This window comes from Bos grunniens, chromosome 17 (assembly GCF_055505025.1).
Source record: "Bos grunniens cultivar Pamir isolate PY7600 chromosome 17, Bosgru_T2T1.0, whole genome shotgun sequence".
Lineage (NCBI taxonomy): Eukaryota > Metazoa > Chordata > Mammalia > Artiodactyla > Bovidae > Bos > Bos grunniens.
This window is the reverse complement of record NC_141181.1, coordinates 2,319,748-2,332,416: the sequence shown is the minus strand read 5'-3', so window position 1 is coordinate 2,332,416 and position 12,669 is coordinate 2,319,748. Positions and strand designations below refer to the sequence as shown.

The window sequence follows — 12,669 nt, the reverse complement described above, 5'->3', positions numbered from 1 at the left end:
CTCCAAAATGACATGTGAAAACTATATATAAATCTTTGAGTTCTCATCTCTCAAAATAAACCAATAGTAACTTAGTACAAGACCTTTGATTTTACTTGAACTTTTTTGAGAAAATTTTAAGATTAAATTTGTTTTGAGTGTATGATTCAAAAAATACATATCAAATTATGTCTCTATATGCTACAAGGATAAACACTTATTAAAATAAAATTGATCTTTCTAAAAGGGTGCATGTTTCCTCTTTAGCCATGAGCCTCCTGTGCATGTTTCAGATAATCCAATAAAAATTTGCATTGATTAAATTCTGAATTCCATATAAAAATGTCCCTTCCTTTCTTCTATGTTAAAATTTGAACTGTGAATCATTTGCATTTAAATATCCTTCTAGATTTGGCCCTTTACCGGTTTCAACATCCATTTGAATGATAACCAAGAGATAAAAATCTCAGCAAAATGTTGCATATGTTGCTTACAATCCTGTTTAATTACTTTGAATCTGTAATTAAAAATTCAAAACAAAAATAAAAACCCAGAATCCATAGAATACAAATCATAGCAAATGATACTTATGCCCACTTTAGGATTTAGCATACATTTCACTTTGAATGACTAGCTGCTCTTCTTGAATGAGGCACCTGGCTACATAATACGCTGCACATATAAAGACTGAAAGAGAATCCAGACTGTCAGCTTTGTGAAATTCACTCTTTGGACCATTTCTTGCTCACTCACATTTATTGGCCCTTTTGTTCCAAATGAACTAAGTTTGTAATGAGGTAGAAGGAAGTAGAACAAGATCATCTTTTTACAGAACAAATTGATTGGTTAAAAGATAGACTAATTTAAAAGTTATTACCCTTGTGGCTCTATTTACATAAACTAACCTCTTTTCCTATGTCTACTTGAAACAACATCCCTCGTTATCTGTTCAGACATGAACTTAACTCTCACTGCACCTTTCCAGATCCTATCAGAAATATATCTACAACCTATTGAGAATCAATAGTATAACCAAATGGTCATTAGGATAGCTAAGCTCCATAATTTTTACTATAGGAGACTGTTATTAAAACTTTAAAAATAATTCCTGTATAAAGGACTTATTAACCCCAAGAACAAATAAATAAATTTATTGAATATTTACATAAAGAAAGGCAGAGTCAGTTTCAAATATACTAAGCACTATACCTAAGTTAATTATTATAGTTAAGCTAATTCCATTATTAATATTTCCTAACTGGGGACTTGATAATAAGGTTTGCTTTTTCAGTCTGATAAGTATATTACTTAATAAACACTAATAAGTTTCACTGAGCATTTTTCACTTGACTGGGTTTAGAGAATTCTTCTGCATGGGTTTCCTGCTCTTTCTCTTTCTGTCCTGTGCTCTTCCTCCTTTCCTTGGGATAGTGCCCCGATTTATGGAACTTCTTCCTCCTTCTGGAATCAGCTTCCTCATTCTAGCTGCACTACACTACTTCATTCTGTCTGTGATTTAAGTAGGATTGTACGATTTGAAGTTTATTTATCCCTCAGGAAATACTGACATTAAGATGAAAAAAGAAATTTAGCTTTTTTGACTTTTCCCAGGAATCAAAAGATATTTGTTCTTTTTGGTGCTTTTTTTAAAAAAAAAAATTTTAAATTAAAAAAATTCAGTTTCACTTGCACTGGTCACATTTCAAGAGCTCCATGTTCTTTTTACAATCACTATAAATTACTTTTATAATCAAAATAACAATGAAATTACTTATACCATAGAAGAAGCTTTTTTGCTCTCAAAATAAATTTACACTGAAGAAAATCCATATCATGATTTACTTTATCTAAAGAATATGGTAAATCACAAGTGATATTCTATCCTGACACTATCTAACTTTTTTTTAATGAAACCTTCTGGAAAATTCCTAATTCTAACTATCTAAAATACTTAATTGTTTAGTTATCCACCACATCCTTTACTTCAGAATCTCACTGAGAACATCTATTCAACCAGAAGTGGGAAAGAAAATTACTTACTTGGCAGTTAATGTTTGACTGCCTTCGTTTTAGATTTATGTGCACTGGGGAATGGTCTAAGGGTAGTGAAAATTTCAAGAGTCATGTTTTGGATATTTTAGGAGGTTTATCAAACATCACATACAAATATCAGAAGCCAGCATTGGAAGCCCAGTGGCCAGGCTGCAGACTATCCATTTATCTATCTCTCCCTATTTATTTTGGTCTGTACAGATCTGGGTGGGACATGTTTTAAAATTTTTTTAAATTAATTTTCTTCATTAAAATTGAGAAGATTTATAAAAATATGGATTTTAATTCTCTTAAAAAATCAGATCTGAATCTAGATTTTTTCAGGGCAGCTCAGTGGAGTCTAAGAAGCACTCTCCTCCTTCAGAAGAGGCACATGCTTTGTGTTTTTTGACATATGGTAGCCCCCAACATTCCCTCCTGTCCACCACAGGCTAGTCTGCTGGTATATTGATGTCATCAGCCCTAGTGACACAGGCATCTGAATTTGAGCCTGCTCCTTATTTGAAAAGTTATCAGCACATATTCTGGTTAGATGTGAAATTGCCCAAGAAGTAGCTGATTTGACACAACAGAGATCAGGCAGTAACAATCCTGTAGTATCTCAATTGGAGAAGGCAATGGCACCCCACTCCAGTACTCTTGCCTGGAAAATCCCGTGAATGGAGGAGCCTGGTAGGCTGCAGTCCATGGGGTCGCTAGGAGTCGGACAGGACTGAGCATCTTCACTTTCACTTTCATGCATTGGAGAAGGAAATGGCAACCCACTCCAGTGTTCTTGCCTGGAGAATCCCAGGGATGGGGGTGCCTGGTGGGCTGCTGTCTCTGGGGTCGCACAGAGTCAGACACGACTGAAGAGACTTAGCAGCAGCAGTATCTCAATTTGTATTAATCAGTATATTTCCACTACTTGCTATCAGTTTCTCGATGGGGTATATTGGCATTATCAGAGTGGTTCATTGATCAGTTTCTCATGCAACTCTGTACTTTATTGGAAAACATTAATCAAAAATGTTGTACAGTCTCATTAGGATCACTGACTAGATGCCTGTGGAACTATGTGAATCTTCTAAGACACATACGTGTCTATAAGATGATGAGACAAATATTTATATACACTTGCTAAGATGTTTTGGAAAAACAGTTCTAAAAAGAAGCAAATTTCTTTTGTGCAATCTATGTCAGTGAAATCTGTTGAGTCCTCCAAAGTCATTACTTTTAAGGACAATATTCATCTGTTTTCCTGTATATTTGCTTTCTTAATTGTTGTTTTAAGTCTCTCTTAACTCTTCTAAAGTTACAGCTCCTTGGCATGCAGTTCATTCTTCACTAGTGCAAATATATTAAGCATGGAACCTACTGCAGAAAATACATTTACAAAGAATATTTTTTCAAGGTAAAAAATGTACAAAAATGTTTTTAAGTGGAACTGTGTAGAACATTTGGATATTTCCAGTTCTATGTGTTTTTTGTTTCTTGGTAATAGAAAAGCCTAAGCTGCTTTGCTTTATCAATAATTTCTGTGATAATTTATCAATAAATTATGCTTTTTAGGCATAATTTACATTAGCCAGAAGATTAATTTCAGATTAGACTGAATAAAACTGCCTTACACATGCAACACTACCAAGATGCATGCAAGTCCTCACAGTTTGAAATCCCAATGCTCTTGAGAAAAAGACTTAACTAATATTTTGGAGAGTATTTTTTAGTAGTGTAATCTTTTTTATACTTCGGAGAAATTTCAAGTGAAGCAGAATAACCATTCTCATTTCAGATATTAAGAGACTGTTGCATAGAAGTTTCAGGCTAGTTCCAACTGCTCTGCTGCTACCCCTAAAAGTGAACAAGGGGAAAAGAGATTGGCTGAAAACCGCGAGAAGGAACGGTTCTGAATTAAGAGTTTCTGGGAGGAACCATCTTTGTTGACTGACTCCACAATTCTGTTTTACTCTGAGGCTCTAACTCAGTCTGGCGGGCAGCCTTTTAGCAGAGGGCATTGCTGGGAGCAGACCGGTGAGAGGATTCTGGAGGCTCGCGCGCACTCTGGCATGTGCCTTAGGTCAAGACCAGAGAGGGTAGGATTTAGAAATCAGCTAACCCGAGAGATCAAGATTTAGGACTTTTCGTGACCCGTTTTCCTCTTCCTATTCTAGCTTTTGCCCTGAGCAGAAGCGCACCGGGCTACCTGGGCTGCCGGCTTTTGAATCTGAAAGAGCACTACCCAACTTGTAAACAGTCAACAGACACCTGTTCAGGAAATTGCCGATTCCGGGCAACGAGAATCTTAATTCGCTTTGCCTTCGCGTGGAGCTCAGCGATCTCCCAGAGTTACACCAAAGCCCTGCACTCCAGCCCTGGCAGAGGGTTGGTCCTCCACGCGCAATTGTGAAGTGCTTTTCCGCGGTTCTGCACGGGGTCCAGCTCCCCACCTCTGCTCCCCCTGGCAAAAGGGAGAGCGACTCCTGCTTGGAGTTGTGGGATTTTCCCAGCTCTGCCAATTCGCCGGGTTTCTGCCTCCCGGGTCCGCCTCGAGTCAGCGCCAGGAGTCCTCGCGTCCGCGGCTGGGCCTGTCTGCGCTGCCTTCGCCCTCATCCTGGCTGCTTCCCGGCGGCTGTGGGGAGCCGGCCGGAGTCCGGGGTTCTCTCCGCGCCCTGCCATCTCTCTGGGAACTGAGAGCAGGGGAGGGGTCGATAGAAGAGGAAGGAGGTAGGAGTGGTGGGAACGCTCGGATAGCAAACTTGGGGTGGCTACTGGGGTCAGTGGTGGTCAGAGGGGGGAGGCTGCAGGCGGCGGTGGGGGCCCTCTGCGCGCGTTGCCCCCTCCGGGAGGAGACACTGGGACTCTCCCCGGCCCCATCGCACTGAGATTCCCGTCCAGAATTCTCCACTGCGGAACCCTTGTCCCCTGCTTTCGCCCCTGCTTCTTTTTCTTCGAGGGAGGGGTTCCGCTCCCACCTCCTGAGCCTCGCCTCCCCACCCGCGCTTCGCGCCACGCTGTGCCGGGCGGTGCGGGGCTCGCGCGCTGGGCCGCGGAGGTGGACGGCGGATCTCAGCTGCGCCAGCCTCTCTGCGGCTGCGACTGCCTGGCGCACGCGGAGCTCTCCTGCTCTTCCCGACGCGCGGCTACCCTGCACCGTCGGAGCGGACGGAACTGGGCCTGCCTTTGGGAATCGTCCAGTGCCCTCTCCGGGTCGGCGGGCAATCATCAGACTGACCGGCGGCAAGACGTCTGGCTTCCACCCCTCAACAGAAACGGTCAGTACGTGGTAAGTTTTAACTCTGACTCATCTGGGAATGAGAGCATCCCGAAAAAAAGCTTTCGGGTCTTTTGATGGGGGTGAGGAAGGTCCTCGTTAGTGTAGGGGCTTTTCTTCCACATTTAGGCCAAAGGTGGGCATTATGGGTGATACCAGGAATATTCCTTACCCACTGAAGAGTCTTGACTCTTCTAATTATCTTTCCAGAACAGCAGGTTGCTACTGTTCCTGCAGCTTTAAAAATTAAACATCTGTTTAGGTGGGAAGGTCATATTGCATTCTCCTAAACTGTTCAAGAATGGACACATTTATGCAAGCATTCACTGGTTCCCCACCGGAAGGGCTCACCCACTTGGTAGGATCATATGATGACAAAAAAAAAAAAAAAAAATGAGGCAAAAGGAAAAGCTTTAAGGCTTTTGGTAATAGGGACACATCATATAAACTAAATGACATGAAATGCACAGGGTTGGTTCAAAGGTCAGAAGCTCAGATACATAGAAGAGATTCATTCTCAATCATCTTGGTTCAACTTTTCATGAACTTGGTTCATTCATTTTCAACTTTCTGCTTATCAGGCAAACAATCACGTCTTACATAGGGCTTTCTTGGATGTCCACAGCCCCTCTTTCCAGGACTAACAAGTGTAGGGTATGTGACATATTATGTGTGATTTTTCCCTGGGAAAAAAAACTCCTGGATGGTTTTATGACTGATAAGATGATAATGTTTTTATTAAGGCCAACCTGTGACAATAAGAATACTGTTAAAAAAAAAAAAACCACAAATTTAAATATGGAGTCAAAGCATAAACTAGTTTCCCATTTAATAATTTGAAGGTTTTTGAATATCTGGGGCGGGGTGGGGGGGCGGGGGGGGAGTCCTAAAGCCATTTTCCTGCTCTACAAAGAAATTGTTCTATAGCAGAATCTCAAAATTCATTCATTCAGGATAACTGTACCACTCACAGCTATCCTCAAATGTCTTGAACAATGTAAATGCCTCATTTTGACCTTACTTCAAGGAAGAAGTTTTTCCCCATTTCTATTCATCTTTTAATTTTTGTGCCTTTGTGAGTTTTTACTCTGGCAATTCCCTCTATGTACTCTCTTATCCTCTTCCACTTTTCCCGAACTGCAATCATAAAATGATGCATTATCTGAGTAACACTCGGACCTGGCTGAACACCAGTTATGTGCTTGAGAACAGCTATTAGAATCCATATGTGAATACCTTTGACATTAATAATCATTTCTGTAGAGAAGCTTTAAAGAAAGGAATAAAGAAAATGATAAAAGAAAAAGCAAAATAAATTAATTAATCAAGTATGCTTCTATTAACCTTCTATCTCAGACTTGCTCTCAATTTGCTGCAAACCTCAGACCTTCTGGAGTCTCATTTGTTCTGTTAATGGCTTGTACGGACTGACTAATTGTGCTCTGTAAAGTCTCTTTCTTACTCTAAGGAAAATGGAAGGGCCCATCAAATAAAATACTCCAAGATTTGAATAGTTTCCACTTTGTCTAATCACTAAAGAATGGAGGCAAGTGCAAAAGGGGGTGTGCTTTTTGGAGCATTCTGTTTGACATGCATGCAGAGAGAACTAGAATATATCAGTAAAGCAAATGCATGAGTATATGAAAATCTCTGTGATAAGCAACTATTAGGGTGTGTGTGTGTGTGTGTGTGTGTGCGTGCGTGTGAAGCCCTTGGAGAGAGAAAGTTTCCTTATGGTGTATACTGAGTACCAATTTTTAATATTCTAATCAGTAATTGTATCTTGGAACAACTTTCCTGTAGAGGTGGTTACTTGGTGGTTACATACAAGAAAATAAGCAGAGAGATGTCATGTCAGAGCAAAGGTCCTATGTAGGGAATTATCTTCAGTAAAGGAAAGGATCAAACTTGTTACTTTGTATTTTACTGATCTCATTTATTCAGTAAAACTGTGCTTTCCTTCAGCTCTATATTTGCTAAGGCTTAAACAATGGATGTAAACAGTCCAGAAACGGAAATGTGTCCTGAAAGAGATTGCTGTGGTGTGAAGGCTGAAGGTGTGTCATATGCTCCTTGCAGCCTTGGAAGTAAGCATAAGTTTTGGGGATAATTGAGCAGGGAGGGCAGAGAGGCATAGAAAGACCAACATGTTGCTGGAATTAGGAATAGTGCGGTATGACAGAAGGATCAGATATATCCTAAAATGTCAGGAGAGATGAAGACAGGTTTGAGTTCAAGGAAAGCTTTGGATGTCACACAGTGGAGTTGTGATTTTCTTCTGTGTGTTAGTGCCATCAACCTGTGCATGTAGCCCCTGTAGTGGCAGAGAAAATTAATGAAAGCACATATGCATGGACAGTTCAGCATATCGTGCAAAATAGAACCTATTCAAGAATGCAAAGAGAAGTAATTTAATGCCAAAAATTGGTTACACAAGTGATGGAAGCCAAGCAGAGGATGTTGAGGCCACACAGGGATAAGCAAGAGCAAAGAATCATCACTACTTCCAGCTAGAGGGACACGGGGAGAAATTGGTGTGACTGAAGCCAGGGACCATGTGCCTCCAACTGGAAACAAAGTCACTGCAGGCCATTCCTGTGGGACCCGGGTACTTTAGGGATCAAAGGACAGGTACTTTGAACCCCAGCCAAAATGAAACCAGTCCATTCGTGATATTCCTTGCACCTTTATGCTTTCCTTGTTTCATACTTTTTCATTTTTTAAATTGTAGATTCTTGTGCTAGCTGATGAAAATGGGCCCATTAGGTGCAGAGGCTGATGAGAACCAGACAGTGGAAGAAATGAAAGTGGATCAGTTCGGTCCAGGACACACCACTCTTCCAGGGGAGCTGGCCCCTGACTCTGAACCAGAGCTTATCGACAGCACCAAGCTGATTGAGGTACAGGTTGTCCTTATATTGGCCTACTGCTCCATCATCTTGCTTGGGGTGATTGGCAATTCCTTGGTGATCCATGTGGTGATCAAATTCAAGAGCATGCGTACAGTAACCAACTTCTTTATTGCCAATCTGGCTGTGGCGGATCTTCTAGTGAACACCCTGTGCTTGCCGTTTACACTTACCTACACCTTAATGGGGGAGTGGAAAATGGGTCCTGTCCTCTGCCACTTGGTGCCATATGCCCAGGGCCTGGCCGTACAAGTGTCCACCATCACCTTGACAGTGATTGCCCTGGACCGGCATCGTTGCATTGTCTACCACCTCGAGAGCAAGATTTCCAAGCAAATCAGTTTCTTGATTATTGGCTTGGCCTGGGGTGTCAGTGCCCTGCTAGCAAGCCCCCTGGCCATCTTCCGGGAGTATTCACTGATTGAGATTATTCCTGACTTTGAGATTGTGGCCTGTACTGAGAAGTGGCCTGGAGAGGAGAAGGGCATCTATGGTACTGTCTACAGTCTTTCCTCCTTACTAATCCTGTATGTTTTGCCTCTGGGCATCATCTCTTTTTCCTACACTCGTATCTGGAGTAAGCTTAAGAACCATGTCAGTCCTGGAGCTGCTCATGACCACTACCATCAGCGGAGGCAAAAAACCACCAAAATGCTGGTGTGTGTGGTGGTGGTGTTTGCGGTCAGCTGGTTGCCCCTTCATGCCTTCCAACTTGCTGTTGACATTGACAGCCACGTCTTGGACCTGAAGGAATACAAACTCATCTTCACTGTGTTCCACATCATTGCCATGTGCTCCACCTTTGCCAATCCCCTTCTCTACGGCTGGATGAACAGCAACTATAGAAAGGCTTTCCTCTCAGCGTTTCGCTGTGAGCAGAGGTTGGACGCCATTCATTCTGAGGTGTCTGTGACGTTCAAGGCTAAAAAGCACCTGCAAGTCACAAAGAATAATGGTCCCAACGATTCTTTCACAGAGACTACCAATGTCTAAGGCAACTGACATGTGAAAATCCATGGGTGAATTCTGACCAGAGCTGTAAACCTGGTTTAGGAGAGCATGCAGGTGCATCCTCATTTCCCATTTTAAGGAAGCCTTTGATTGGAAGCACATGCAGTATAATTCATGGAAAACTGGCAGAGTCTAATAAAAACATTCAAATTCAAAGACAAGGCAACATAACAGTTTGCTTATGGTTACTTGGATGTTAGGTTGAATCATGAGTAAAAGCAGAAAGAAATGGTTTTGACTGTTTCCAAGAGTGAAGGAAACATGAACAAGGAATTGATGTTAGCAGCATTGCCAAAAGATGTGGGTAAAAAAAGCTGACTTTCAAATCACATTAGAGAATAGGTTGGGGATGATGTATAATTCACTGTTCCCCCCTCATCTGATGGAAAGTCTACCAACCCCAATTTCCCTAGAAAGGCATAGATTCTTCTCTGTTGTATTTTGGCTTTTTGTTATTCTTCCTATGGACTAAAACTATCAGAGAACACTGCAGGTAAATGATACCAACTGTTTGGATGAATGCACATCTAACTAAAAGTTTCTTCAACTTAGAATTGAAGGCTGAAATTCTCAGAGAAATATAAACCTTCATTCAACTTCTCATTACAAGTTGTCTCTGCTTTATATAGTTACTATCTGGACAACGAATAAGGATGCAATGCAATATGTTTCAGTTCAGTTCAGTTCAATTCAGTCGCTCAGGCATGTCCGACTCTTTGCGACCCCATGAATCACAGCATGCCAGGCCTCCCTGTCCATCACCAACTCCTGGAGTTCACTCAGACTCACGTCCATCGAGTCAGTGATGCCATCCAGCCATCTCATCCTCTGTCGTTCCCTTCTCCTCCTGCCCCCAATCCCTCCCAGCATCAGAGTCTTTTCCAATGAGTCAACTCTTCGCATGAAGTGGCCAAAGTACTGGAGTTTCAGCTTTAGCATCATTCCTTCCAAAGAACACCCAGGGCTGATCTCCTTCAGAATGGACTGGTTGGATCTCCTTGCAGTCCAAGGGACTCTCAAGAGTCTTCTCCAACTCCACAGTTCAAAAGCATCAATTCTTCGGCACCCAGCCTTCTTCACAGTCCAACTCTCACATCCATACATGACCACAGGAAAAACCATTGCTAATTGTTATAACTTTTTGAACAAATTATTTCTGTATTGAAGCTGAGCTTGTCTTCACTGAGAATTAAATCAGATTAGGAAGTAGTTTTGTTGCATTTTTGTAACAGTTTGTGCTTATTTGTAAGCAGGTTTTGCACTGGTACATAGGTGTAATGTGTTTACTGCAGTGTTATTAGTTTTTTAAAAATTCATCTTCCATGGACCCATTCATGATTCATAAAACAATATAATTTCATTAAAATGGAACCTATCTGGTAAGAACTACTAAAAACATTACATGCATTCCACTTTGGAAATGTTCAATTTGGACCAATTTTAACATAAATTATCCTTCTTTTGAAATAATTAGCTATATTTTGGATGACTTAGGAATATATACATAATAAAATTTTACCTATAAACAGTGGAACATAGATGCTATAGTTCTTTTCCTTTAATGATTTTGTGAATGCAATTTTTATTTCAATATTATCCAACCAAAGATGTTAAAACTTTATTACGTTTGTAAAAAATAATTGAAATGTTAAAATAACTGAACTTTGGATGCTATTAATGAAGTTTCATCGTAAACATATGTTTATAAGTATGACTGAATTTACTTCATTAAAGTTTAAGTAAATTCAGCATGACTGTTGCATTTAATTATAAATATTAACTTAGTGAACAGGAGTGATGTATTTTATGGATACATTTAAAATTCATACTATATCTCTTAATTATTTTCGTGCTAGAAGTAAATGAATGATCTTGAATGAACTGTGCTTTTGAAATACTAAAAAAGAATGAAAACAGTGGAAGTTAAATTAAGTGTAAGACTGAATAGTTCAGTTCAGTTCGGTCACTCAGTCGTGTCCGACTCTTTGCGACCCCATGAATTGCAGCACGCCAGGCCTCCCTGTCCATCACCAACTCCCAGAGTTTACTCAAACTCATGTCCATCGAATCGGTCATGCCATCCAGCCATCTCATCCTCTGTCATCCCCTTCTCTTCCTGCCCCCAATCCCTCCCAGCATCAGAGTCTTTTCCAATGAGTCAGCTCTTCGCATGAGGTGGACAAAGTATTGTAGTTTCAGCTTTAGCATCGTTCCTTCCAAGAACACCCAGGACTGGTTGGATCCCCTTGCAGTCCAAGGGACTCTCAAGAGTCTTCTCCAACACCACAGTTCAAAAGCATCAATTCTTTGGCACTCAGCTTTCTTCACAGTCCAACTCTGACATCCATACATGACCACTGGAAAAACCATAGCCTTAACTAGACAGATCTTTGTTGGCAAAGTAATGTCTCTGCTTTTGAATATGCTATCTAGGTTGATCATAACTTTCCTTCCAAGGAGTAAGTGTCTTTTAATTTCATGGCTGCAATCACCATTTCAGGCTGCAGTGATTTTGGAGCCCCAAAAAATAAAGTCTGACACTGCTTCCACGGTTTCCCCATCTACTTCCCAACATGAAGTGATGGGACCAGATGCCGTGATCTTAGTTGACAAACAATTATATCTATAATATATAATTGAAGAATTCATTTTTTTCTTAGGCCTGACATAACTGTCCAAGAAGAAGCTTTTTGTCTTTTAAAAGGACATTATTTTGCATAAAATGCTAATAGATAATTGTGGTTAGGGGCTTTTTGTTTCCTCCTGGAGAATTATTTCACTCTAGAAAATGTGCGTGCTACTGTATCATCTGTTGTCATAGTAAATTATTAGAATCCAATTAATATATGTGATCCAGCTAATTAACTCATTAATGAAATGTCCTTTATGTAGTGGTTTTATCTGTTGAAATAAAAAGAATTTGGGAAATTAGAGAAACGTGTGTTATTTTATATCAGAGTTCCTGTCCAACATGAGATAGTCAGCCTTTGACACAGCTAAGAAAAGGGGAATCACGCTGCTCCTGCAAAGTTAGTCTGTTGTTCTCTACAGTCTGTACCTGAGCCTGAGTCAACAGATTCGCTCCTATGGCTGCACTTGGAGTCCATATTCTGACAAGGCCTGAGTATGCGTCTATTCTCAGACCAGAGCTTTTATCTGCTTGTCAAATCTGCACCTCTGTCATCCCACTGGACATGCCCACATGGTGTCTCACCAGTAATGCAAACCCAGCATGTCTAAGTCACAACCTGATATGTTTGATTTCCACCTTACCCCACTTCCACTTTGTTTTCCTGTCATAGTCATGATACTGCTATCTACCTAGTTCCCAAAAATGTAAGCACTTTGGAGCCACTCTTGTCTCTTCTGTCTCTTTATCACACATATCCCATAAGTTCTCACCTTTTTGTTAATTCCTAGACATTTCTTGAATCAATTCACTTTTCTCCATCTCTATGCTCCCCA

General features: G+C 40.8%; 1 protein-coding gene across 2 annotated transcripts; it reads left to right on the top strand.

Annotated features, from left to right (window-relative positions):
• Nucleotides 1-3,915: 3,915 nt before the first annotated feature.
• NPY2R (neuropeptide Y receptor Y2) lies at nt 3,916-12,135 on the top strand. Of its 2 annotated transcripts, none has more exons than XM_086345871.1 (3): nt 3,916-4,106; nt 4,185-5,285; nt 8,016-12,135. In XM_086345871.1, the coding sequence occupies exon 3, from the start codon at nt 8,032-8,034 to the stop codon at nt 9,184-9,186; it is 1,155 nt and encodes a 384-aa protein (XP_086201997.1). In that variant the 5' UTR covers nt 3,916-4,106; nt 4,185-5,285; nt 8,016-8,031; the 3' UTR covers nt 9,187-12,135. The 2 variants fall into 2 exon arrangements, with proteins under 2 accessions (XP_086201997.1, XP_086201995.1); XM_086345869.1 differs by having other exon boundaries at nt 4,185-5,296.
• The last annotated feature ends 534 nt before the right edge of the window (nt 12,136-12,669 follow it).

Coding starts and splice junctions, on each gene's coding strand:
- NPY2R (XM_086345871.1), top strand. CDS start 8,032: ATGAAAATGGGCCCATTAGGTGCAGAGGCTGATGAGAACCAGACAGTG.